The sequence below is a fragment of the Brassica rapa genome, chromosome A10 (genome assembly GCF_000309985.2).
Source record: "Brassica rapa cultivar Chiifu-401-42 chromosome A10, CAAS_Brap_v3.01, whole genome shotgun sequence".
NCBI classification, from domain to species: domain Eukaryota; kingdom Viridiplantae; phylum Streptophyta; class Magnoliopsida; order Brassicales; family Brassicaceae; genus Brassica; species Brassica rapa.
In genome coordinates this window covers 17,512,751-17,536,694 of record NC_024804.2, presented here as the reverse complement: position 1 = coordinate 17,536,694, position 23,944 = coordinate 17,512,751, and the positions used below count along the sequence as shown (strand labels likewise).

General features: G+C 38.7%; 5 protein-coding genes across 7 annotated transcripts; 3 read left to right on the top strand and 2 right to left on the bottom strand.

Moving 5' to 3' along the window:
* Nucleotides 1-1,090: 1,090 nt before the first annotated feature.
* On the top strand, nucleotides 1,091-5,776 carry LOC103846684. The gene is made up of 8 exons (XM_009123656.3): nucleotides 1,091-2,224; nucleotides 3,770-3,922; nucleotides 4,325-4,423; nucleotides 4,709-4,767; nucleotides 4,945-5,026; nucleotides 5,122-5,189; nucleotides 5,319-5,402; nucleotides 5,508-5,776. The coding sequence occupies exons 1-8, from the start codon at nucleotides 1,351-1,353 to the stop codon at nucleotides 5,562-5,564; spliced, it is 1,476 nt and encodes a 491-aa protein (XP_009121904.2). The 5' UTR covers nucleotides 1,091-1,350; the 3' UTR covers nucleotides 5,565-5,776.
* On the bottom strand, nucleotides 5,595-10,452 carry LOC103846683. Of its 2 annotated transcripts, none has more exons than XM_009123654.3 (9): nucleotides 10,211-10,452; nucleotides 10,061-10,132; nucleotides 9,776-9,930; nucleotides 9,412-9,530; nucleotides 9,237-9,319; nucleotides 9,034-9,155; nucleotides 8,771-8,935; nucleotides 6,316-6,409; nucleotides 5,595-6,215 (listed from the first exon to the last, which is right to left on the bottom strand). In XM_009123654.3, exons 3-9 carry the CDS (start codon nucleotides 9,825-9,827, stop codon nucleotides 5,963-5,965), a joined length of 888 nt encoding a protein of 295 aa, XP_009121902.1. In that variant the 5' UTR covers nucleotides 9,828-9,930; nucleotides 10,061-10,132; nucleotides 10,211-10,452; the 3' UTR covers nucleotides 5,595-5,962. The 2 variants fall into 2 exon arrangements, with proteins under 2 accessions (XP_009121902.1, XP_009121903.1); XM_009123655.3 differs by having other exon boundaries at nucleotides 10,061-10,135; nucleotides 10,211-10,446.
* LOC103847539 lies at nucleotides 9,940-10,842 on the top strand. Its single transcript, XM_009124632.1, has 2 exons — nucleotides 9,940-9,948; nucleotides 10,114-10,842. The coding sequence occupies exons 1-2, from the start codon at nucleotides 9,940-9,942 to the stop codon at nucleotides 10,840-10,842; spliced, it is 738 nt and encodes a 245-aa protein (XP_009122880.1).
* Nucleotides 10,843-11,081: 239 nt separating this feature from the next.
* On the top strand, nucleotides 11,082-15,695 carry LOC103846681 (beta-fructofuranosidase, insoluble isoenzyme CWINV6). Of its 2 annotated transcripts, XR_004452687.1 has the most exons (8): nucleotides 11,082-12,107; nucleotides 12,373-12,381; nucleotides 12,469-13,340; nucleotides 13,422-13,580; nucleotides 13,669-13,907; nucleotides 13,985-14,075; nucleotides 14,166-15,180; nucleotides 15,385-15,695. XR_004452687.1 is itself a non-coding variant. In XM_009123651.3 (7 exons), the coding sequence occupies exons 1-7, from the start codon at nucleotides 12,035-12,037 to the stop codon at nucleotides 14,355-14,357; spliced, it is 1,635 nt and encodes a 544-aa protein (XP_009121899.1). In that variant the 5' UTR covers nucleotides 11,082-12,034; the 3' UTR covers nucleotides 14,358-15,695. The 2 variants fall into 2 exon arrangements, 1 of the variants encoding a protein (XP_009121899.1); XM_009123651.3 differs by having other exon boundaries at nucleotides 14,166-15,695.
* Nucleotides 15,696-17,089: 1,394 nt separating this feature from the next.
* LOC103846680 (glutaredoxin-C10) lies at nucleotides 17,090-18,796 on the bottom strand. Its single transcript, XM_009123650.3, has one exon. It carries the CDS (start codon nucleotides 17,713-17,715, stop codon nucleotides 17,293-17,295), a length of 423 nt encoding a protein of 140 aa, XP_009121898.2. The 5' UTR covers nucleotides 17,716-18,796; the 3' UTR covers nucleotides 17,090-17,292.
* Between the last annotated feature and the right edge of the window lie 5,148 nt (nucleotides 18,797-23,944).

The window sequence follows — 23,944 nt, the reverse complement described above, 5'->3', positions numbered from 1 at the left end:
CGAACCCGACGTAAATACCGAATGAGTCTTGTTTTGTGGTATTTCGGGTTATGGGTATTATCCGAACCGAACCCGATTCTAAATGGATATCCGATAGAACCCGAAACATTCAAAACCTCGAAAAGATCTTGTACCAAACATGATCTCAATTCCTAATATGTATCTAAAATACACTAGGAAATATTGAACATCTAAAATACTTATCTATTACATGAAGGTTGGTGGTTCTATTACATGAAGGTTGATGGTTAAAGATGGCCGTTGAATCTTGAAGTATTTAATTAGATTTTGATTTTGTTTTCGTTAAACAATGTTTTTCATTTCATGAGAACTTAGTTTTCGTTTTATGCTTTTATTTATTTGGTTTTCGTTCTATCAGTAAATATGTTTACTTTTCGCTTGATTTTGAATGATCACGATTGATGTTCTTTATTTTTGAATCGATTTTACTTAAGTTTTGGTTACACAATATGTACAAATCAGGTATTTTAAAATTGAAGAACCGATTTTACTCATGTTTTGGTTATTAAATAGGTAAAAATCAGGTACTTTTAAACTGAAAAACCGATTGGGACCCGAACCCGAAAGTATATTGGATTGTACCGGTTCTTTGAAGATTTACTAACCCCGATCCGAACCCGATAGAACCCGAACCGAACTTTCATATAATCCGAATGGGGCTGATTTTGATAAACCCGAAAAACCGAAACCCGATTGGATAAAACCGAAACCCGATTGGTACCCCGAATGCCCAGACCTATTAATACCAACTTTCGGATCCCTAATCAATTACTCCAGTATCTACACACACTTATTTTTTTTAAACCCTGCACACTGACTTAAATTCAATTTGGAGAAAAAGGTGAACTGCTACCACTATCTGTCGGTGGACTATAGTTTCCATTATTTTATTTTTCACACTTTGATTTTTTTCATTTATCTACAATGTTATTACTGCCCGTCATTTCTCAAGAAAATACATTATTTTCCGAATCATAGCAATCATCCAAATTCTACTAGTATGTACTTATGTAGTCTACTTTCAGTTATTATTTACTAAACGTGAAAGAGTTAGAAATTAATACATTAACTATTTATTTACCGCCCAATGAAGATTCCACAGACTTGGCATGGAAGTCATAAACATTCAGAGCTGAAAACCAAAAACAATTAAAAAGCAAAATAATTTATAATTAATGATACAAAACCTATCAAATTTAAAGATTCCACAAAAAAAACTCAGTGTTGTCTCTCTCTATCTCTATCTCTATCTCCTTCACCCCGCTCTCTCTCTATCTTAATATCTGTTTTGCGTGCTCGCTCAGATCTGAACAGAGACATAAACTGAAGATGACTGACCGAGTCTTCCCTGCTTCAAAGCCACCAACCGCCACTAACGGAGTTCCACCCGGTGCTAACTCAGCACCTCCTCCTCCTGCTCCAACTACCGTTAACGGTAACGGAACATCCAACGGCATGTCTAACCAGAAACCTCAAGTCTACATTCCAGCTAACCGTCCGGTTTACCGCCCACAGCCTTACAGCCGCCATCACCACCACCAATCTCGTCCAAGCTGCCGGCGAGTTTGCTGCTGCTGCTGTTTCTGGTCCATCTTAATCTTCCTTCTCCTCGCTCTCATGGCCGCAATAGCCGCCACCGCCGTGTACGTGATCTACCACCCTCGTCCTCCGTCGTTCTCCGTCCCGTCGCTTCGAATCAGCCGCGTGAACCTCACCACCGCCTCGGATACTTCCGTCTCCCACCTCTCTTCCTTCTTCAACTTCACCTTACTCTCCGAGAATCCTAACCAGCACCTAACCTTCTCCTACCATCCCCTCGCCGTCACCGTCAAGTCAGCGAAATCAGGTGAGACGCTTGCGAACGGAACGGTCCCGGCCTTCTTTAGTGATAACAAGAACAAGACGACGTTTCGCGGCGTGATCGCGACGTCTACGTCGGCGCGTGAGCTGGATCCGGAAGAAGCTCGGCATCTGAAGACAGATCTGACGAGGCCGCGCGTGGGGTTGGAGATAGAGATGCGGACGAAGGTGAAAATGCAGATGGGGAAGGTGAAGAGCGAAGGAGTGGAGATCAAAGTGACGTGTCGAGGATACGAAGGGACGGTGCCTAAAGGTAAAACTCCGACCGTGGCGACATCGAAACAAAGTAAGTGTAAGTCTGATCTTAGGGCAACATTATCAATAGGTCCCCAAATGAAAGTCCCCAAATGAATAGTACAAGGACTCACAAGGACTCACCTCATTTGTCCCTTATTTAGGGGCTTTTCCTCTTTTTTTTTCCTCGGTCCTGATGTTTTGTGGCCCCTCCCCCTTCTTAGGGACCCTTAAGGGACTAACTGATAATGTTGGCCTTAGCGTCAAGGTCTGGAAGTGGAGTTTTTAAAGGAAGCAGGATTGATAATTTTATGGGTCATTTTCTAGATTTTATATAACTTGTGGAATGATCCAAGAGAAATTTTATTTCTCAGTTTTTAGTTAAAAATTTGCAGAGAAGAGTCAGAGAGAGAGTTGTTGTTAGTACTTAGTAGAGAAGGCCTGAGAATTCACCTTCTGAAAATTTTCTTTGGATTTTTGTTTGTTTTTTTTCTTTTTCTTTTGGGTGTTTCTTATTTAAGTTATGAACTAGATACGGGTATTCTATCTATTAAAATGTCAATTTTTCAATTTTAATATTATTTCTAATTAGATAAGGATATGTTTCAATATTTTATTATCTAATATGATCTTATTTTTATAAATTGTAATTGTAATTAGTGCGTGTTTGAATAGTTTATTATATAATATGGTTTTTATTTTTATAAATTGTAATTTAATTTATTTGTTATTAGTAAAATTGGGTTTACACATATAGGACTGCAAATCCGTTGTTTGTTTAATTCTTAAATATATCACATATATTAATTTGTTTATTTCTTAAATGTATAAGCTCAATAAAAATAAAATAGGCTTTTTATGATTTTAAGTATAGATATTTTACACAAATTGGAATAATGGATTAATATATTTGTTTATCTCTTAAATATATAATCCCTGTATAAAAAATAAAACAATCTTTTGAATGATTTTCACTAAATATATTTTAAACAAAATGGTCTAATGGGTTAACAATGGTTCAATTTGGACCTAACGAATGGGTTTTAAATTTCTGTAGATCATTAAAGATATTAAAAAAAGTAATGGTATGTTTTGTAATTTTTTTAAAAAATCAGGGGCATAATCCTAAGAAAGATTTTTCTTTAATAGTATAGATGGGATAGAAAGCATAAATGTAATATAAGTACTAGAGTACTAAAAAGCTGGAGATGGCAGTGACTGCATTAGTTGAGAACAAAACAAGTTATAGTGAGAATTGAATGTGAGATCGTGAAATACAACACGTAAACAGTTACCTTAAAGATGCATAAAGAAAGAGACAATGTTGAAGACACACAATGGAAAAAGATGTTGAACCATATGATCGATCTCTCACATAATATCAGCTCATTTAAGAGAACGTGCATATGAAAACTTAATTATTTCACCAACTTTACCATATTTTGAAGAAGAGCCCATAAACGAAGAAACTGAAAGAGAAAACGAAGAAAGGCCCAGGCCCAAATATAATTTGAGGAACCCAACACATGTCCTAAGCGTTTTCACTTCTGTCTTCGGTTTCCGACACCATTGTCTTGGTGGTATAATCCCGCCGTAGAAATCAGATTCTCTCCCTATATCACTAACTTCGCTTCTGGAAAGGGAAGAACATCGTAATCCATGGCAGAGAAGCTGGAGCCGGCGAAGGTTTTGTACTGCGGAGTTTGCTCTCTTCCAGCTGAATACTGCGAGTTCGGTCCCGATTTCGGAAGATGCAAGCCATGGCTCGTCGAAAACGCACCCGATCTCTATCCTGATCTCCTCAAAGGTACCCTACATCTTTTTTTTTTTTTTTTTGAACAAAGGTACCCTACATCTTATTTTATGAAAACCCTAATCCAAAAAAGCTTCGACCACTTCTCTGTGCTAGTTTGATTTAGATTGTCGGCTAGTGATTATTGATTGATTCCTGTTTTAAATATCCAAACTTTTAGATTATTATTATTATTGTCTCGATTCTTTGAGGGTCTGAGAAACTCACACTTTGTCTTAAACTTGATTGATATTCCTATCATGTCTTAATCAAATATCATGTCGGCACTTACGTATTTTGGATTATTGTCGTTCGCTTCTTTTGTATCCTTACTGGTTATGATGATAGAGTTTAATCTGATTTAGAAGACATACTAATTGATATTTGAAATGGATTATTATTAATTGTGTATTTCAGAGGCTAATGAGAAGGCAGCAGATAATGTCTCCGACAAACTCCAGTCCGTTGGAATCTCTTCCGGTGGCGCTGATGGTGCTCCCTCTTCATCTCAGTCTGGTATCTATCCCTTCGGACCATGCATGCGTCACTTTTATTTGCAAATTGCAGTTACACATATCTTTTACTGTACGTTGCTGTGAACAGTTCAAACTATATATTGCTTAGTGGCTGGAAGTATCTGTATTTTTTTTTCTTTTGCTGGGGAAATCTGTTAAACATCAATGAGCAAATGTTCTTTTTAGAGTTAACTGATTTGTGTTGATTCTTATTGTGGAAAGGATTCAGCTATTTTCTTTTTCTTCTGCTGAATTTCTCAATTTTTGTTTTCAAATTTATGTATAGGAGGGACATCAAAGAAGGAGGAAGCGAAGCGCCTTCCGGGAGGGAAACTAAAAAAGAAAGTGAGTAGTTTTGTGTAACCTTCCTAGAATGTTACCAAGTTTTCATGTAACTTTATAAAACAGACATGCTTAGCCCAAGCACATTTCAGTGGACTACATATTATCGTTTAGGTTTCCTTTCTCTTTTATGTAAACCCTTTTTGTCTAATTATCTAATGGTTACGGATCGTAATATAGGATAGACAAGAAGTTATTATTGAAAAGGTTGTGCGCAACAAGCGCAAGTCTATCACCATCGTGAAAGGACTAGAACTGTTTGGTGAGTTTTTATTTGCTTCTTTGTTGAGATATCTTTGTATTCTTATTGGCTGAAAAAAAACCTCATTCTTGTGACCCTTTAAATTTGTTCATCAGGCATAAAACTCAGTGACGCGTCTAAAAAGCTTGGGAAGAAGTTTGCCACTGGAGCATCAGTTGTCAAGGTATTTAGATTATAGATTGCAAACCAAATATGAATTATGAGTTATGTTTTGTAACTGCGCCAGCACCACTCGGTTTGTTTCCTTTTCTTCCTCTTATGCTTAGAGTTTATCTATGTTTCTGCGTTTCAGGGACCAACTGAAAAGGAGCAGATTGATGTTCAAGGGGATATAATCTATGACATCGTTGAGTTCATTACAGACACTTGGCCCGACGTAACATTACTTATCCTTCTTTGTTTGTTTTTTCGTATGAATAAATTCTGTAAATGGATTTTTTTTTCCCTAAAACCTCTTCACTGTTGCATTGACTATATCCAGGTACCTGAGAGATCCATTTTCTTCATTGAAGATGGGAAGAAGGTTCAAGCTGGTTGATGACCACCTCTGCCCTGAGTTTTTTTTTTTTGGCATGGCAGGTTCATGTGTTTGGTGGAAACGCTACGAGATAATAACTTGCAACGTAACGTATAGTTGAATTATCATATACTATTTTCTTTCTTCGGTTGTGATAATCCCTGTCAGGTTTCTCCAAGCATCTCTGTTTATGACATTTAAAATGTGCTTTGAAATGAGGACTGATTTCTTTATTCCACATCCAGATCAAAGAATCGATGGTTGGCTTATTGTATAAATTGAATTATCCCTTAAAAGACAACCTGAGTGTGCATAGTTAACTGCCATGAAAAAACTTTATCAATCAAAAGAACTTTTGATGTGCTTAAACCAGACCACCCTAAACGTTAATCTTGGCAGCCTGTATTGAACGAAGCTATTTAAATTCGCGACTTGATCATAAGCGCTGATCTTATGTGGTCTCGGTTACTTGTACTGACATCATCATCAGCTTTCTTGAGATCCAGTTTGAAGAATGATAAAACAGTAGAAGCAAGCTGATGCTGGTGAGAAGTGAACTCATGATCAGCTCCTTCAATAAGACACAGTTTATGATTCTTTATGTATTTGGCGAATTCTGATGCTTCTGTTACATGCACTATCATATCGTTTGATCCATGAACTGTTAGCACCCTGAAACATTAAGAGAATCATACGTTCAGCTATCATACTGAAACCAAAAGAGACAACTCATTCTAGTCTGATGATAATGAGGATGGTTTCAAGAGTGCACCTGCAGTTTTCATGAATTGAGAGACATGCTTCATGAGTATTGGTTGTGATACGGTCCATTAGACTCTCTTCAGTAACTCGGTATTCAAACTTTCCTGCAACGAACAAAAGGTAAGGTGTTGTCTCGACCGTGTCTTAAGAGGATGGGTTTCCACCAGAAATGGATCCAATTGATACTGCAATGCGTCACGACCGTGTCTTTCTCCTTCCTGATAAACGACGCAGCCAAAGGGAGAGTAGTCCCGGAAAGAGGGATCCGACAAGGTGATCCGTTGTCACCGTATATATTTATTCTGTGCAGCGAAGTGTTATCCGGGCTCTGTGCAAGAGCTCAAATCGATGGATCTCTACAAGGAATAAGAGTGGCAACAGAATGTCCGCGAGTTAATCATCTCCTCTTCGCGGATGACACGATGTTCTTCTGTAGGACTAATGAGCAAAGCATCAAGACACTAAACGACATACTGAGACAGTATGAGCAAGCCTCGGGACAGAAGATTAACAAAATGAAATCGGCCATTACCTTCTCACGCAAAGCACCGCAGGAGTTGAAGGATAAGGTGAAGAGGAATCTAGATATCCAAAAGGAGGGGGGAGTGGGGAAGTATTTGGGATTGCCAGAGCACTTTGGCCGGAGGAAAAAAGATCTTTTCACTTCAATCGTCGACAGGATACGGCAGAAAGCTATCGGCTGGACGACTCGGTTCTTATCTGCAGCGGGGAAATTGGTTATGCTCAAATCAGTCCTCTCAGCGATGCCGACGTACTCGATGTCTTGCTTCAAGTTGCCAATGTCTCTCATCAAAAGGATACAATCCACATTAACGCGCTTTTGGTGGGACTCGGATCATGACCACAAGAAGATGTCCTGGATATCTTGGGCAAAAATAACAAGATCCAAGCATGATGGGGGCTTAGGAATACGGGATCTCCAGTGTTTCAACGACGCTTTGCTGGGTAAGCTAAGCTGGCGTATACTGACCAATCCGAATGGCCTGTTAGCGAGAATTCTTACGGGGAAATACTGCAAAGATAGCTCGTTTTTAGATTCCCACGCACCAGCTTCCTGTTCCCATGGGTGGAGAGGCATTTTAATTGGCAGAGACCTAATTGTTAAGCATCTAGGATGGGCAGTGGGGAACGGAGAATCGATACAACTGTGGAATGACCCATGGCTAGATACTAATAAGCTGGAGAGACCTATGGGACCAGCCACTGAACAAACCAAGGATGATCTAGTCAAGTCACTGTTTCAGGAGAACTCTCGCAGCTGGGACAAAGAAAAGATTGAGGCAACCTTACCAAGCGCAGCCCCACAAATCTATGGCATCAAACCAAGCAAAGAAGGAGCACCAGACAAGAGGATATGGCTGAAGCATAGCTCGGGAGTATATAGCACAAAAACAGGATATCAGGCCGCAGTGGAAGGAAAAACAGAGGAGCCAACACCCAGGGAGGAAGGAAGCTACCAATGGATGAGGAAAATCTGGGATATTAAAAGCCCCATGAAGCTTAAGCTCCTAATTTGGAAAGCAAAGCACAGAGGTCTACCGGTGAATGAGAGCTTGGCTGTGCGGAACATTATCCCAAGCGGCGTATGTGTACGATGTGGTGAGATTGAAACAATAGAGCATGTCTTTTTCAAATGTCAATTTGCGCAGGATGTATGGAGAAAAGCGCCTTTCAAAGACAGTGTTGTGTTGGATGACGTGGGAGATTTCACAGCGGGATGGGAGAGGGTGCAACAAGCTAGTTGTCTTCCCCCAGTTGGGCTTAAAACTTGTAACATCGCGGCCTGGATTGTCTGGACTATATGGATAGCGAGGAACCACAAGATCTTTCGGGAGAAGGTTTTCTCAGAGCAGGAAGTGATTACAAAGGCATTGGTAGAGGCAAAGGAATGGGAAGCGGCCCAAATCCAACCGAAGGCAACAGAGACTGGAAGAGTTAAAAGGATGGAGGAACAAAGACTTGACATAGTCTGCAAGTCGGACGCGGCATGGAATGAAGAGAAGATGGCTGCGGGAGCAGCCTGGTTTTTCACAACTCAGAGTGGTGGTCAAGTCAGATCAGACTCAGAGATTTTCACACACGTGAAATCACCCCTCGTGGCGGAGGGTCTAGCTATGCTTACAGCAATGGAGCAGGCACTTTTATGGGATTACAAGCAAATCTCCTTTGAATCGGACTCGAAGATATTGGTGACAGCAATACAAGAGGGCTCAAACATCTCAGATTTGCATGGAATCCTCTCGGATATTAGAACTCTATCGGAATGTTTTAGTTCAGTTTCCTTTCATTGGGTAAACAGAAGCTCTGTAATGGCTGCTGATATGGTGGCAAAGCAAACCTTGAAAGCTTTTGTAACGAACCCTTAATTTAAATGAAGTAGTTTGTGCACAAAAAAAAAAAAAAAAAAAAACATGCCACAACATGTTCTAACAAGAAGATTTTACCGTTTCTGTTCCTAACATCGATGAACCCATTCTCCTTGATTCTCTTCAAGTAGTCCTTACCAAGCCGCATTTCTATTCCTCTTTCAAGATAAAACCGTCCAGAGATATTCACAACAGTCTTCACATCCTTGTACTTTGCTGCATACAGAAGTACCACACTCCCACCTGCCAACAATAACAACGCTCCAGTGTTTCATATTTTACCTTTTTTCTATTAAAAAAAATCATTAGATCCACCTTAGTTTTTAAGTTTTTATTTAGACCTTTGCTATGTCCGATGATAGCAGAAATTTCACGGTTCTCCCCACGCAAGTGTTGAAGAACGGAGCGAAGATCTTCAGCTTCACGGCGATAGTTACCATACTCAAATGATCCTTGGCTTTCCCTGAAGAAGCCCATTAACACGAGTAAAGCAAGCAACATACACTTACATTGTTGAAAGAAAGAAAAGGAAGCTGCAATTCACCCGTTGCCAGCGAAATCAAACCGGAAAGAACTGATCATGGCTCTTTCAAAGACATTGGCAATAGTCCGCATGGGAATCCGATCCTAGAAGATTATAGTATAAGAGCAAAACATTAACACAAATACAGAAGAAGACTGATGAGAATGCTATTAAATTAATAAAAGAAGATGAAAACCTTTGAGGACCGAAAGCCATGGCAAATGACAACAGTCTCCGTTGAGCCGGTATCATGCAAAACTCCCACGACTTTCTCACCATGACTGTTCTCTATTACAACTCTTCTGTGTTGCATCTCTACGGACAGAAGATAGATAAACATCATTCGATCACCAACAATGTTCAAGCAGCTATAAAAATCTCATAAAAGAAAAGCTTATACGATCAAACAAAAGTGACTCCAGATCAAACAAACATTCAAAGCTTATGACATAACCTCTATGAACAATCTAACATGAATGATCGGTCTAAACGTATGGAACAAACACACAATGGTACAGTTTAGGGATACGTTGAGGGGTCATGTATGAGATGAAACTTACCGGAGTTGTCGCTTCGTTCATTGCTAGATCGATTCCAACGTGTCTCCGACATCGGCGCGTGGAAGCGTATAACGTTTCGATGCGGGTCTCTAGGCGTGACCGTTGTCTACAACACCCTCGGCGACTACAATTAAAGTTTTACCGCTAGATTTACACTGTCAAAAATGTACAATGTAAGTTTGTATTTACATTTGTGGAAAACGTTCCATGAAGCTCTTCCAGTGGGAGAGGCTCTGCTGGCTAGACATATACAAGTAGATGGAAAATGTAAAAGGTGTAATTTACCTGAATCTATAGATCATCTGTTCCTTCATTGTGGGTTTGCTCAACAGGTATAGAACTCTGCCCCAGTGTTCCCTGCTATTGAGATCAGTGGATCTTTAGATTTGGAGCTAAAAAACCTATGGACAAGCCTCTGCTCGAGGAAATCTTTACCTCCCACGGGAGTGGTGTTGGGCTGTTTGGCTCCATGGATCGCATGGCAACTGTGGGTAGCAAGAAATCAACTCGTATTCAACAACAGGATCATCAAAGTGGAGGAAGTGATTTCTAAAGCCATTGCATCAGCTCGAGAGTGGGGTCACAGTCAAGGATGTACCACCCAGACTTCAAAGCCGGCGATCTACAGTCAGTCTGCGTCCACGCCCGGAGTCTACCTTGTCAAGTCAGATGCAGCATGGAGTGAAACACAGCAGAGTGCAGGGCTAGGATGGACAATTGCGATAAATGATAGAACCTCCTCTTATTCTATTCCTGCTCGAAATGTGGCATCACCGCTAGCTGCTGAAGGCCTCGCCCTCCGGGAGGCAATATTGAAGTGTAAAGAGTTGGGACTGTCGAAGATCAAGTGTGAGTCTCACTCAGCAATCCTTGTTAAAGCTCTCAAATCTGGATCTTCCCTCGCTGGTTTATATGGTATTTTAGCAGACTTAAAGTCTCTGGCTTCATCTTTTGATGTTATTTCTTTCAACTGGATCTCACGTGAGAGAAATACAGTTGCCGACAGCTTAGCAAAACAGAGTCTGAATGTTGAACTTGCCATTATGGCTGCACCTAACTTCGGTTAAGGTTTTTAATATAAATGTGTTTCAAAAAAAAAAAAAAGTTTGTATTTACAATGAAGAAAATATTTATGAAAATGTATTTTTGGTCTTTCTAGAATTTTGTTTTTTTTTGTCGAACTTTTTATATATTAAAATGTAAAGCAACTTTTTATTTTTTAAAAAAAACTAAAAAGATCTAACACGATACATTTGAGTTTTACCAAAACATATAAGTTAATAATAATATTAAGAGCAGGAGTATACATAGAAATGCTTTCTCCTTCTTTATATCGCAGGTTGTCTTTTTGAAAAGAGAATTCTTTTAATAAATAAACAAAGACCATCGACCAAGTTGGTTTAAAATATCTTAGCCCCGCCTGATCTGATGAAGCTTCCTCAATCATACAAAATGATTAATTACATTTACTCCAAAGACCTTTCACTTCAAATGTTTTATTAACAAAGACCAAAGACTCAACAAAAAAATAATAATCAGCCTGTAATAGTTACAACAAAATAAGTATCATAATTAATAACAATTATCTCATATCCCAGAGCGAGGAACTTGCGGAGCATACTATCTAGCAAAGGAGGCGAGAAGTGATGCCGTCCTTATTTTCCATATAGATCAGATCTAGCCAAGCGTTTTTTCAGAACGATCCAAACTCGACCATCACTTGATTTTTTAAAATGGGTGTTGATAAAAACAAAATTAGTAACGATTATCCTCAGTGTTTATCCCATTATACTTCGAGCTTAAGACAATAGAAATTTATTGTTAATATACATTAATAAAAACCATCGACCAAGTTGATTAAAAATACACTTAACTCCGCCTTGCCGAAGTTTCCTCAATACTAGAAATTACAATTTAATTTAAAAAAAAAAACAAAAGCTTAATAGAAATGACTTCATACCAAGGACTAAAACGCCTAATGATCTGAATAAATTAAATTAACATAATTAACAACTACTATCTCTTTTCTTTCCGAGAAACAATGAACAACTATTTAAGAGTTTCTTGCACGATACTTCGAGCATACGACAAAATAAGAAGAAGTTGTCAATGTCAACGCTATTGGCATTATAAATGGAACGAAATTTCATGACGACTCTATAATCATTTTCTTGGCAAGACCTCAAGATCACTTATAATCGTAAGACACATTGTTCATAATCCCCCAGGATCAGTTCCCGTCACAGAGTTAGATCTTCAATGGCTCAACACGGAAACGGCGCGCTGAACAGGACTTCCTTCCATTTCCAACCTCATAGAAACTGGATCAACGGTTACATTTCTTTTTTCTCTCTTATTTATATTCATATCTATCACACTGTCAAAGATCTCTAATGTACAGTTATTTCATAAACCAATCTGTGGCTAATTTATACACTATATACTTTGTACAACTGATCACTGAATAGGGTTATTAATTTTATACAACACGGCTAACTATTAGTGTTGATGTTCTGAAGTAACTAATAAAGATAATTGTTTGTCTTATTTTTTTTATGTCACTCTTGGTACGTTGATGCATCTTGGAATCTCTGAAGATCCAAACGGTAAATAATAATTCTACAAACTCTTAACTTGTGATTCAACGAATCTCTAAAAGTTTGAAATATTTATTCTATAAATCTTGTTTTCAGCGCCAATGTATTACAAAGGATTCTACCATATGTTCTACCAGCACAATAACTTGGCTCCCCGATTCAGTGAGATAATGATATGGGGACACTCTGTTTCACAAGACATGGTCAACTGGATCCAACTCGAACCAGCCTTTGTTCCTACTGAGTCCTTTGACAGACACAGCTGCTGGTCTGGATCCGCCACTATCCTCCCTGATGGCAAACCGGTAATTCTATACACTGGACTCGAGGAGCACGAGGAGCTTGACAGACGCCAGGTTACAGTTCTTGCCGAACCTAAGGATGCTTCCGACCCTCTGCTTCGTGAGTGGGTAAAGCCAAAGAACAATCCTGTGATGCTTCCGCCACACGACGTCCCTCACGATTGTTTCCGTGACCCTACGACCGGGTGGCAAGGACAAGATGGGATATGGAGAGTTATCGTGGGAGCTAAGGAGATAAACACTGAGAGAGGAATGGCGGTTTTGTACAGAAGTAAAGACTTTGTGGAATGGACTAAGTATCCAACTCCTTTGCTTGCGACACAAGACACAGGAATGTGGGAATGCCCTGATTTTTTTCCGGTTTCTCTGACCGGTAAAGAAGGTGTAGAGACATCGGTGAACAATGCTAGTGTAAAGCATGTCTTGAAAGTGAGTTTTGGAGGTCATGATTGCTATGTTATTGGTACATACTCTTCTGAGAGTGAAGACTTTGCAGCTGATTCTGAGTTCACTAACACAACTGCGGATTTGAGGTATGATCATGGAACGTTCTATGCTTCTAAGGCCTTCTTTGACAGTGTTAAGAATCGGAGGATCAACTGGGGATGGGTTATAGAGACTGATAGCGTTGAAGATGATCTCGAGAAAGGATGGTCTGGCCTTCTGGTAAATGTTTTCTAGGTTTAAAAGTAGTCAAACAGATAACTTGTAAAGAAAGTTATTGAACTGGTTTGTTTTTGGCTTTAGTCTCTTCCTAGGGAGATGTGGCTTGACACAAGTGGAAAGAGGCTGATACAATGGCCAATAGAAGAAATCAACTATCTTAGGACTAAACAAGTTAGCTTGGATAACACGCATCTCGCAGGCTGCTCGATTCTTGAAATATCAGGCATCACTGCAGCACAAGTAAGTTTGTGCATATTGTTTTTTTGTCAGGAATTAAGAACTTATATTTGTTTGTGTATCTTCTTATTTTTCTCTTGTTGTTGTTAAGGCTGACGTAGAAGTGACTTTTGATCTGCCTGTTCTGGAAGGCAACCCCCAAGTACTTGATTCTGATCATGTTGATGATGCGGTTTTGTTCGACCGTGACAGCTCGGTTGGATGTGTTTATGGACCTTTTGGGTTGCTAGCATTGGCTACCAGTGATTTATCTGAACAAACTGCAATTTTCTTCAAAATAATTCGTCGTGGAAATGGATATTCGGTTGTAATGGGCAGCGATGAGAATAAGTAAGATTTAAACTATAACCAAATGTTTCTTTCTCTAAGGTAAATATGATGTTTCATTTTAACAAATGGAAATGTAGGTCTTCGTTGAGAGACAACGCAAGGAAATCTGCACATGGAACAGTCCTAGACATTGATCCACTACATGAGAAGATATCATTGAGATGTTTGGTGAGTTGAATTCAGCCTTTTTGCAATAGTCCCTTCTTTTATTTTAAACAATTTAACCCTTGAATAACATTTTTTTTTGTCTTCGTATAGATTGATCACTCTATTATAGAGAGCTATGGAGCAGGAGGAAGAAATGTGATTACTTCTAGGGTGTATCCCAAAGTAGCAATTGGTGAAGCAGCTAAGCTTTACTTGTTCAATGATGGAACAAGGGGTGTGAACATATCGTCTATGGAAGCTTGGAGCATGAGAAATGCTGAAGTCAATTTAAACGCACTTTAATTTATCAGTAACAATGCTGCTAATAATAATAATAATCTTTGGACTGCCTAAAGATGATTCCAGTACTTTTATGAGTTTGTTTTAAGATTTATCCGTGTTTTGTGTTCAAGATATTGGTGTGTGTGTTTTTCTTTTCTTCTTTTAAATCTAAGTTATGTGTTTATCATAATACTGAATTTGCACGACTTCATTTTTATATATTAAAATCATGCTTATCAGCATGCCTCTTTTCGCCAATATTTTTTTGTAATCAAGTAGGACTTCGCCAGTATCACCACTATTATTAAGTAAACATTAAGTAAAACAGTTTAGAGATTAGTGATAAATCGTGAATAATTCACTTCATAACAAAAAGACCATTGACCGAACAAATTAAGAGTACATTATCCCATTATTATCTTCAAATGTTCCCACAATTTAAATTAAACAAAATGAATGCGACAAAAAACGTAAACAAAATGAATAATATATATGAGCTACCTGGTCCGATCGAGTATACATTTAACAAAGACCAATGACCACAAACCTTAATAATTGAAGCAAAAATACAATTAACAAATACCTCGAAAACTTCTTTCACTTTGCTTCAACCTTTGGACAGATCGAAGAGGTAGCAAACGGCAATGGCACTATAAATACACTGAATCTTTCTCACAACCCTATAACATTTTCTTGACAAGATCAAAACTCTAGTATATACACTGTATAAAGAGAAACTAGAAACAATGGAAGCTGTTTTTTTTTTATAATCATGGAAACTTCCAGCCTTACCGAACTTCCTTCCATATTTCAAGCTGGCTCCTAGCTCAACGGTTATTATTCAGTATGTTCTAATTTTTCTCTGATCCGATGTGCAACAATACTCTTACATATCTATTTTTCCTAAATAAAGATTATTAATTTTCGTCTATTTGTTTTCTTGTCACCTCTGGTCCTTGGATTATTAAAACCTACGTTGCATCTTTGGAACACATGTTACCTTTGTCAGTATTTCACCGTTGAATGACGATATTTTTTTGGTTTCTAGATCGATCACTTGGTTACAGAGAGCTATGGGGGAGGATGAAGAAGTGTAATAACGTCTAGGGTTTATCCGAAAATGGCAATTGGTGAAGAAGCTAGGCTTTACGTATTCAATCATAGAGCAAAGGGTGTGACTATGTCGTCTTTAGATGAGAAAAGCCCAAATCAATTCAAACGAAACTTAATTAGCCATCTTTGTAATGACTACAACATCCCTTTGGACTATCAGAATAAGTTATCATTAGATTTTTTACGTTTATGTATCTTTGACCTAAACTTTCTTCGAGATGAAAAATAAATAAGGTTTTCCACGCTTTTTAGGGCTCTTTGGTACACCAAATAAGCAACAATGTTTCATCCTATAGTTTCTGTTATCAACATGGATTTTGGAAGAATAAGAAAAAAAATTTTTTTAGTAATGCGAATTTAATCAGTGTCCCCTCTTAGAATTTGTGGTGGAGATGTCTCAAAAATTTTAGAAAAGAGAAACCACATAGATTAATTAGACACTTGTCTTTTCTGTATACTTTAAACTGTGGCCATTGTAACCTCACCTTCACTTATGTTGCCTTTAATCATTTCGATTTCTTTCGGTATCTCACTTTCTAATATTGTCATTGTCATATATAATGTTTGTGCATTACATCATTCGACTCTCATTGGATATTGCTACTCTGATTTTCAATAATAAACACATTAGACGATGGAAATCATGGGGTTGTTCAACTTGATCCGTTTATTTTAATTTTCTTCCTTCCTATAATGGTGATGTTCTGTTGCTGCCGTTGGAGCGCGGCACAGCTTCAAAGACCGTATTTCAAATGATAATAAAATATAAACTATATTATGAAAGAATATAGATGAAATAATAATAAACTCGTAACAAATTGTTCTTGTTTCAAAATAGAATAAAGAACTTGTTTTTCCTAAACCAACCCCCACCATTGAGGAGCTCCCATATCTAAGGGTAGTATTTTTCTTATTGGCTGAGATGTAAAATTTGTTGTTCAACATAAAACAAGTTATCTGTAAGTATGATTTATGACTAGGAATAACTTTATCAACTAGGTAAGCTATTTGAGTGGTTGTCTCGCTGTGAGATAATTGTTGAGAATTTTACTTTCGATTCAAAACTAATGAATGAATTAACGAATCATGTGTAAGTTGTAAATCCAATCAATCATAATCAAAATATATAGAGGAGGTTTCACGTATTAAAGAATCCAACGGCAGTGATTGTGCAATAATTGTGACTTGTGAGTGACACCTACTTTTAAGTCTATAAAGATTCTTGGGCCAAACTCTCTTATTGCACACAATATAAAATCTACTAGAAAAAGAGAGATTCCTAATACATAAACAGGTATACTCAAATACCTAAATTGTTCAAGGAAAAGATAGTAGTCAGATTCCGTGGTAATCAACTGATTCTATATAGATTTTCATAACTTCGAGGTCATTATTTAATAAAGAAGACCGATCATCATCGATAAACCATTGTACTAATGACCCCTTTTCATTTTTGCTACCCTGAATTTACCAAGAAAAATTGCTTAATCAGTACTTTTATTTTAACTAATGATTTAAGAAGACATTATTAAATTTTTATGAATGATTTTTTTTTTTGAACTTAATTTTTATGAAGGATCAATCATCACAAAATTCATTTTCTCTTCACATGAACATTACATTTGAAATAGAAATTGAAGAAACAGAAATAATTTGCAACTGATGGAGGATATCACACACGTGATAAATCTAAAGAAAAACAACCATACTAGTGAAAATAAAATTAAAATACACAACGGGAAAATAAAACAGTTTTGTGTTTCATTTCATAATCAAGAACAGAAAAAAAGTAGAGCATGAAATATACAATGGATTTTGTTACCATATTTTCATAATAGCACACTTATGCCCATAGAGCTCCAACCTCGACGAGTCTAGAAACTAGATGACCACTAAGGTGAAGTGCCACAAGAGACTCGAACCCACCGACACAAGCGCCACCGATGAAGAGCACCGGAGCGGTTTGAACAGCGAGGCAAGCTATCTCTTCTTCGTCGACCTCGATCACTGTTGGATGGACTCCAACGGTCGATAGAAGCTTTTTCATGACGTGACACATGCAACAGGAGGAGGATCGAGTGAATATGAGCACCGGATGCTCCGATATCAACCGTTCGATCTTGGACTCTGAAGTCTCCTCTTCATCGAACGATAGGCTCGTCGAGGCGGTGGAGGAGGATAACGGTGGTGGTGCTGTAGGAGGAACCGTCAGGTCTACCGAAACGTCGTCGTTAGGAAAGTTCCATAAACCTTGCATCTTCTTCATTAGAGAGAAAGTGGGAGTTTTGTTGATGTCAACGCGAAATGAGAAGGACCATAAATGGAAATATATATTGGGTGTCACTATAGCTATAATGACGTAACCATTAGGTAATTATATATTTTATTCTTTTTATTTTATAATTATTTCGTCAATTTTTGTATTTCCTTGAGGTCAGCTTGGTCGCTTCTGAAACACAACTTATGGCTTCTAAGAATGGACATCATTTAGAATAATGTTTAAGAACATTCGAAGAGAGATTAAAGATGAAAAAGATTTTAGAAAACTATTGAGCTCTGATAATTTACGCAGCTGTCGGACGTTAAAATTCACACGTAGAATCTGATTACAACAACACATGTAAGCATGTATGTGTACAATGTTTGTATATGTATCAATTGTACATCAATTTGTTAAAAAGGAATAGAAGCCAAAGAAGAAAACGAATGGTTTTGAGTTTTCCATGAAATCTGGCGTACATGTTGGATGTTCGAGAGATTCGAAATATTTGTATATAGCTTGGTATATACGTAATACGCCAGCATCATCGTCAGTCTTACGACTTCGTGCTGTTTATTGTCTGAATCCCTCACGAGTCATGACGTAAAAAAAATGTTTTTAACAAATGCCTGCTAATAGGACAAAACACAGATATTGAATATGGATCTCTGCTGGCAACAAAAAGTGGTTATATATTATATTTTTCTTGTTGAAAATTTATGTTGGCACATGTGCGAACAAAAGTTTAGAGGACCATCTATGTAATTAACTAATAACATCATTTGAATCATTGTTTGAACAAGAGAACTATTCGGTCTATATAAACAAATAGTTAACTGCCAGCGCTTAAGATTTCATTAGGTAATTAATATGTATGTCAAGAAAGAAGAAGAAGAAGAGATATGTATGGCAGATGTCATTGTCTACCTTACATGAAATAAAAGTTTTGTTAATTGTTGCATGTTGTTAACTATCTTAGCACATATCAAATAGTAAAGCTTTTATCTTTTTAATCATAATTTTTCTAGAAATTTACAGGTTTGGGTATAGTTAATTTGTACTAGCTAGTCGATAATTAAAAGAATTATTGCTCAACTATTGGCTATTTAGAGCATCTCCAATGTATTACCCCATTTTTTACTCCAAAATGGTGCAACACCAAAATAGAGTAAGGTTTTACTCCAATGTATTACTCCATTTTCTACTCCAAAAATAATATTTTTTAAATAATTTCATTTTTATTTTATTAATAATTGCAAATAAAATCTTATACTTATAAAAATTTACCAATTAACCCCAATTATTTTATGTTTACGATAATAATTAAAATATAAATTATTTGAATTAAATATTTATTATTAAAAAGTACAAGAAATCATTAAAAAAGACAACATATATATAGGTTCAACAATGAGCATTAGAATATTTTTCCCACAAATGATCAACTAATGCATTTCGTAATGAAAAATGAGCTTCTTTATTTTTGATATTCCTAAATCGAGCAAGAAAATTTTGAAATCGGACATTTTCATTTTCTGCAATTTCAATATCTGGAGGTGGAGCTTCTCTTTCAAGTTCAATTGGTGCATCAAGTTCACGCTCGTTTTCATCTTCTGCAATTTCATGTTATTGTATCATTTTAAATATTATTTAAGTAAAAAATAGAAACATTAAAGATTCAAAGGATCATTTTATAAATAAAAAAAGTTCAACTCCAAAATGGAGTAATGGGTAAGATTACTCCATAAATGGAGTAACCTTAACCATTACTCCATTTTTAACTCCAAAATGGAGTGGGGTTGGAGAAGATTTTACTCCATAATGATGTTTGGAGTTGAAAATGGAGTAGGGTTGGAGATGCCCTTATGTGTTTGCGAAAATCGCACGTTGAGTGGGGACATCAATGGTGCGTGTAGCACACGTAGAGGAGACAAAGTACAACTGAGAGAGTGAAAGAGTTACCGGAGAAGGGAAGTGGTCACATGGAGATATATGTTAAGTAATTGATGCTGACGTCTTTTACTTGTTTTAACTCGGGGTAAAACTGGAACCACTTGACGTCATCAGTATCAGATCATCAGACAATGTCTCTGCTAACATCGACAACGGTATCTTACGAAAATATATTATGTATTAGGTTTCGAATATTTACAACCGTCCCGCTTCACACCGCAGTTAACAGTAACAAAAATCTCTACATATACCATATATCTATATGTTTTTATAACTGTTAAAACCGTACCGCAGTTGAACCGATTGTTCTGCACCGTTCAAACGGCAGTCACCATTCGGAATCTTAATATATTTGATGCATAGGATTGATGTTGATACGTATCATAAATATATAACTAAGAACTTTAAAGGAAAAATTTAACTCCCAACATTTTCAAGAACAAAATTATTAGATAGATTGCAGGAACCTAAACACAGACAGCTTCGACCTTTTAATGAAAATGGAGAAGATAGAGCAAGTCGGTGGATGTTTTTCAGAATGAGGGTTGCCTCTCTTTTTTTTTTTTGTAACACCAACTTTTCATTCATTTTTAAACTCCAATGTTTGAGGGAGCTATTACAATGGATTCATTCCACAGGGCCTGCTTTGCCAAAGCATCGGCGTCCTTGTTTCTACTACGCTGAATCCAGCAAAAAGAGATAGAATCAAAAGCTAAAGCTAAACAACGAATGTCAGCGACAATGCCGTAGATTTCCGCCACCGGGGAGCCTTTGTTGATTGCAGTAATCAGTTTTGCAGAGTCTGATTCACACCGCACCTGTCGGAGGCCTTTTTCAATACCACAAGCTAGAGCTTCCCTCAGCGCTAGCCCCTCAGCCACAATGGGAGAGTTGACGAAATGACAATGAGCAAGGAAGGATGATCTGACGTCCTGGCCGCTAAAGGTCCAGCCAAGTCCCGCCAGTTGGAGATCTTCTCTCCACGCCGCGTCTGATTGTATCAGTGTTGAGCCAGAATTGTTGGTGCAGGCTGGAGTCTTTGTTCCTTGATTAGGGGTTGGGCCCTTGTTGTCTCCTTGTTCCGTCAGCCATTCCCGGGCCGCAGCTATCGCCTTTGTCATGATCGCTTCTGGGGTTGTCTCCTTATTGTTGAAAATGTAGTCATTCCTTGCAAGCCATAGAAACCAGAGGATCCAAGGGGCCAGTTGTCCGGAGCTTACTCCCGTAGGTGGAAGGCAAGTGGATTTGTAGAGGGAATCCCAACAACCAGACAAATCTATCAATCCTCTTGTATCAATGCAGTGCGTGAAAGGGGCCAATTTCCAGACCCGTTGTGCCATTCCACAGTGAAGAAAAAGATGATTCATAGATTCAAGGGTGTTACACCTCTTACAGTGTGGTGTTGTCGTGATGTTGCGAATTGCTAGGCATTCGCCAACTGGGAGAGCTCCTCGAAATAGTTTCCACAGGAATAACTTAATTTTTGGTGCTGTGTGGAGCTTCCAAATTCCAGCAGTCCAGTCAAAGTTTTCTGTTTCCGGTTCTTCAATTGTCTCCCTTGAAATACGAAGCGCCATTCTGTAGCCTGATTTAGTGCTGTACTCTCCAGACTCATTTCCTAACCAGATAAGCTTATCCGGCGCCCCCGTTTTGCTCGGTTTCAGGCTTAGGATCTTGCTCTCTTCATGCGGCAATAACCTTCTTATTTCGTTCACGTTCCACTCTGAGCCATCAGGTAGGAGGAGGCAGTCAACCGTGAGGTTTAGCTGGGTCATTGGAGGTGGGCCCATTGGCCTAGTCTGAGTCGAGCAGCTCAGCCATGGATCACTCCATAGGAGTATAGATTTCCCATTACCGACTGCCCAGCCTGCATTGCTCAGAATGAGGTCTCTGCCAATCAAGAGTCCTTGCCAGCCATGAGATTCCACTGATTTGTGTGTAGCCTGTAGGAACGAGGTCTCCGGAAAGTATTTTCCCATCAGGACTCTGCTCAGGAGACAAGTCGGGTTGTGAATTAATCTCCAACTTAGTTTTGCCAAGAACGCATCATTGAAGCTCTGGAAATCTTTGAAACCGAGGCCTCCTTCAGACTTTGGTTGTGTCATTTTCTCCCAAGAGACCCATGCCATTTTCCTCTTCCCATCTTTATCACCCCACCAAAAACCAGTTAAAGCTGATTGAATGCGCTTACATAGTGAGACAGGCAGTTTAAAGCAAGACATCGCGTGAGATGGGATGGGAGATAGGACACTTTGGAGCATCACCATCTTCCCCGCTGTCGTAAGATATTTATTCGACCACCCCTTTGCTTTCACCACAATTCTGTCAATGATTGACGAGAATAAATCTTTTTTCTTCCGTCCAAAGCTCTCGGGCAAACCAAGGTACTTTCCGACCCCTCCCTCTTTTTGAATGCTCAAGATATTCTTCATGCTTGATTTCAGTGATGCTGGTGCTTTACGGGAGAAAGTGACTGACGATTTATCAGTGTTAATGCACTGTCCTGAGGCGGTTTCATACCGCTGTAGGATCCGCTTGAGGGCTGTTGCGCTTTCCGCATTTGCTCTAGTAAAGAACATAGTGTCGTCCGCGAAGAGAAGGTGGTTCACTTGCGGACTGCCTCGTGCCACTCGGACACCCATCATCTCTCCCTCTATTTGTGCTCTGTTACACAACCCCGAGAGTACTTCCCCACACAGAATGAACAAGTATGGTGAGAGGGGATCTCCTTGACGGATACCCCGGCTCGGTTTAACTCTTCCTCTAGGCGAGCCGTTGATGAGGAAGGCGTAGGTAACTGAAGAGACACATTCCATTATCCACTCTATCCATGTCGGATGGAATCCCAATCTTTCAAGGACGAGTTGGATAAACTCCCATTCTAGCCTGTCATATGCTTTACTCATGTCTGTTTTCACAGCCATTGAGCAAATCTTCTCTGCTTTGGAAGTTTGGAGGAAGTGGAGAACTTCGTGGGTGATGAGAACATTGTCCGATATGGCTCTCCCGGGAACAAAGGCCGATTGGTTTTCCGAGATGATTGAAGAGAGGAGAGGCTGCAGTCGTTTTGTTAGGATCTTGGAGATGATCTTGTAGTACACGTTGCATAGAGCGATCGGTCTATATTCAGCGACTGTCTGCGGGCTATGTACCTTTGGGATTAATCGGACGAAGGTATCATTGATCTTCGCTGGGAGCTTCGCCGTGACAAAGAAACCTTGGATTTCCTCTATGATATCCGGTCCAATAGTGTCCCAGTTTGAGTGGAAAAAACCCGCTGAAAACCCGTCCGGGCCTGGTGCCTTATCAGCATGAATTGAGAACACTGCCGTTCTTATCTCCCCGGCGTCTGGGATCTTTATGAGTCTCTCATTCTCCTCCGTAGAAACCTTCGGTTGGAGAGCTGCGGTTACCACTTCTGCTCGTTCTCCTGCGGTGCTGGTAAACAGGTTGTTAAAATATTGCACTATGACCTTGGCAATCTGATCCTCCTTATAAACTGGATTCCCATCGAGGTCCTCTATCACCGAGAAGGAATTTGCTCGTCTCCTGTTTTTTGTTGTAGCATGAAAGAAACCCGAGTTCCGGTCGCCCAGCCTTAACCACAGCAATCTACTCCTTTGCCTCCAGTATGCTTCTTCTGATTTATAGGCCGCTTTCAGGTCGCTGGAGATTTTTTGGATAAGTTCTGTGTCGTTTAGAGGACTTGTTAGTGCCGTTTCCAGTTCCTCTCGCTTTCTCTCGATCACTATGCGGCTGTTGCTCTGTTTCGTTTTGTTCCATCTCGATATAGCTCCTCGCACCAATCCTATCCTCTCCGAAATAGACTTTGCTCTAGCAGCTTGCCAGGTCTCTCGGATCAGTAACGTTACTTCGGGGTTATCCTTTAGACGGCGATCATATCTGAATAACCCTCGGCGCCTCTTCTTGCACGGTTCAAAAACTGAAATCAGGGTTGCCTCTCTAGTTTTCTCTAATCCTATGCAGCCAACAAAAAGATATCCTTTCGGTTGATATGTCGAAGAGACCACACTAGTTCATATTTTTTGGGAATTCAGCAATTAAAAAAAAAAAGAATAATCATCTAGAATTATTTTCGAAGAGTAAATTAATTAGTCAATTGATTCCATTTAAAACTATTAAAAAGCATATATCAAAATTAGTTAGTATATCTTTCTTCTCTTCTAAAAGGTAAAAACCCATGTTAGGATTGAATTAAACAAATCTATAGATGATTTTGGGATAGATTTTCATTGTAGAAAATCATAAATGTTATTTCATC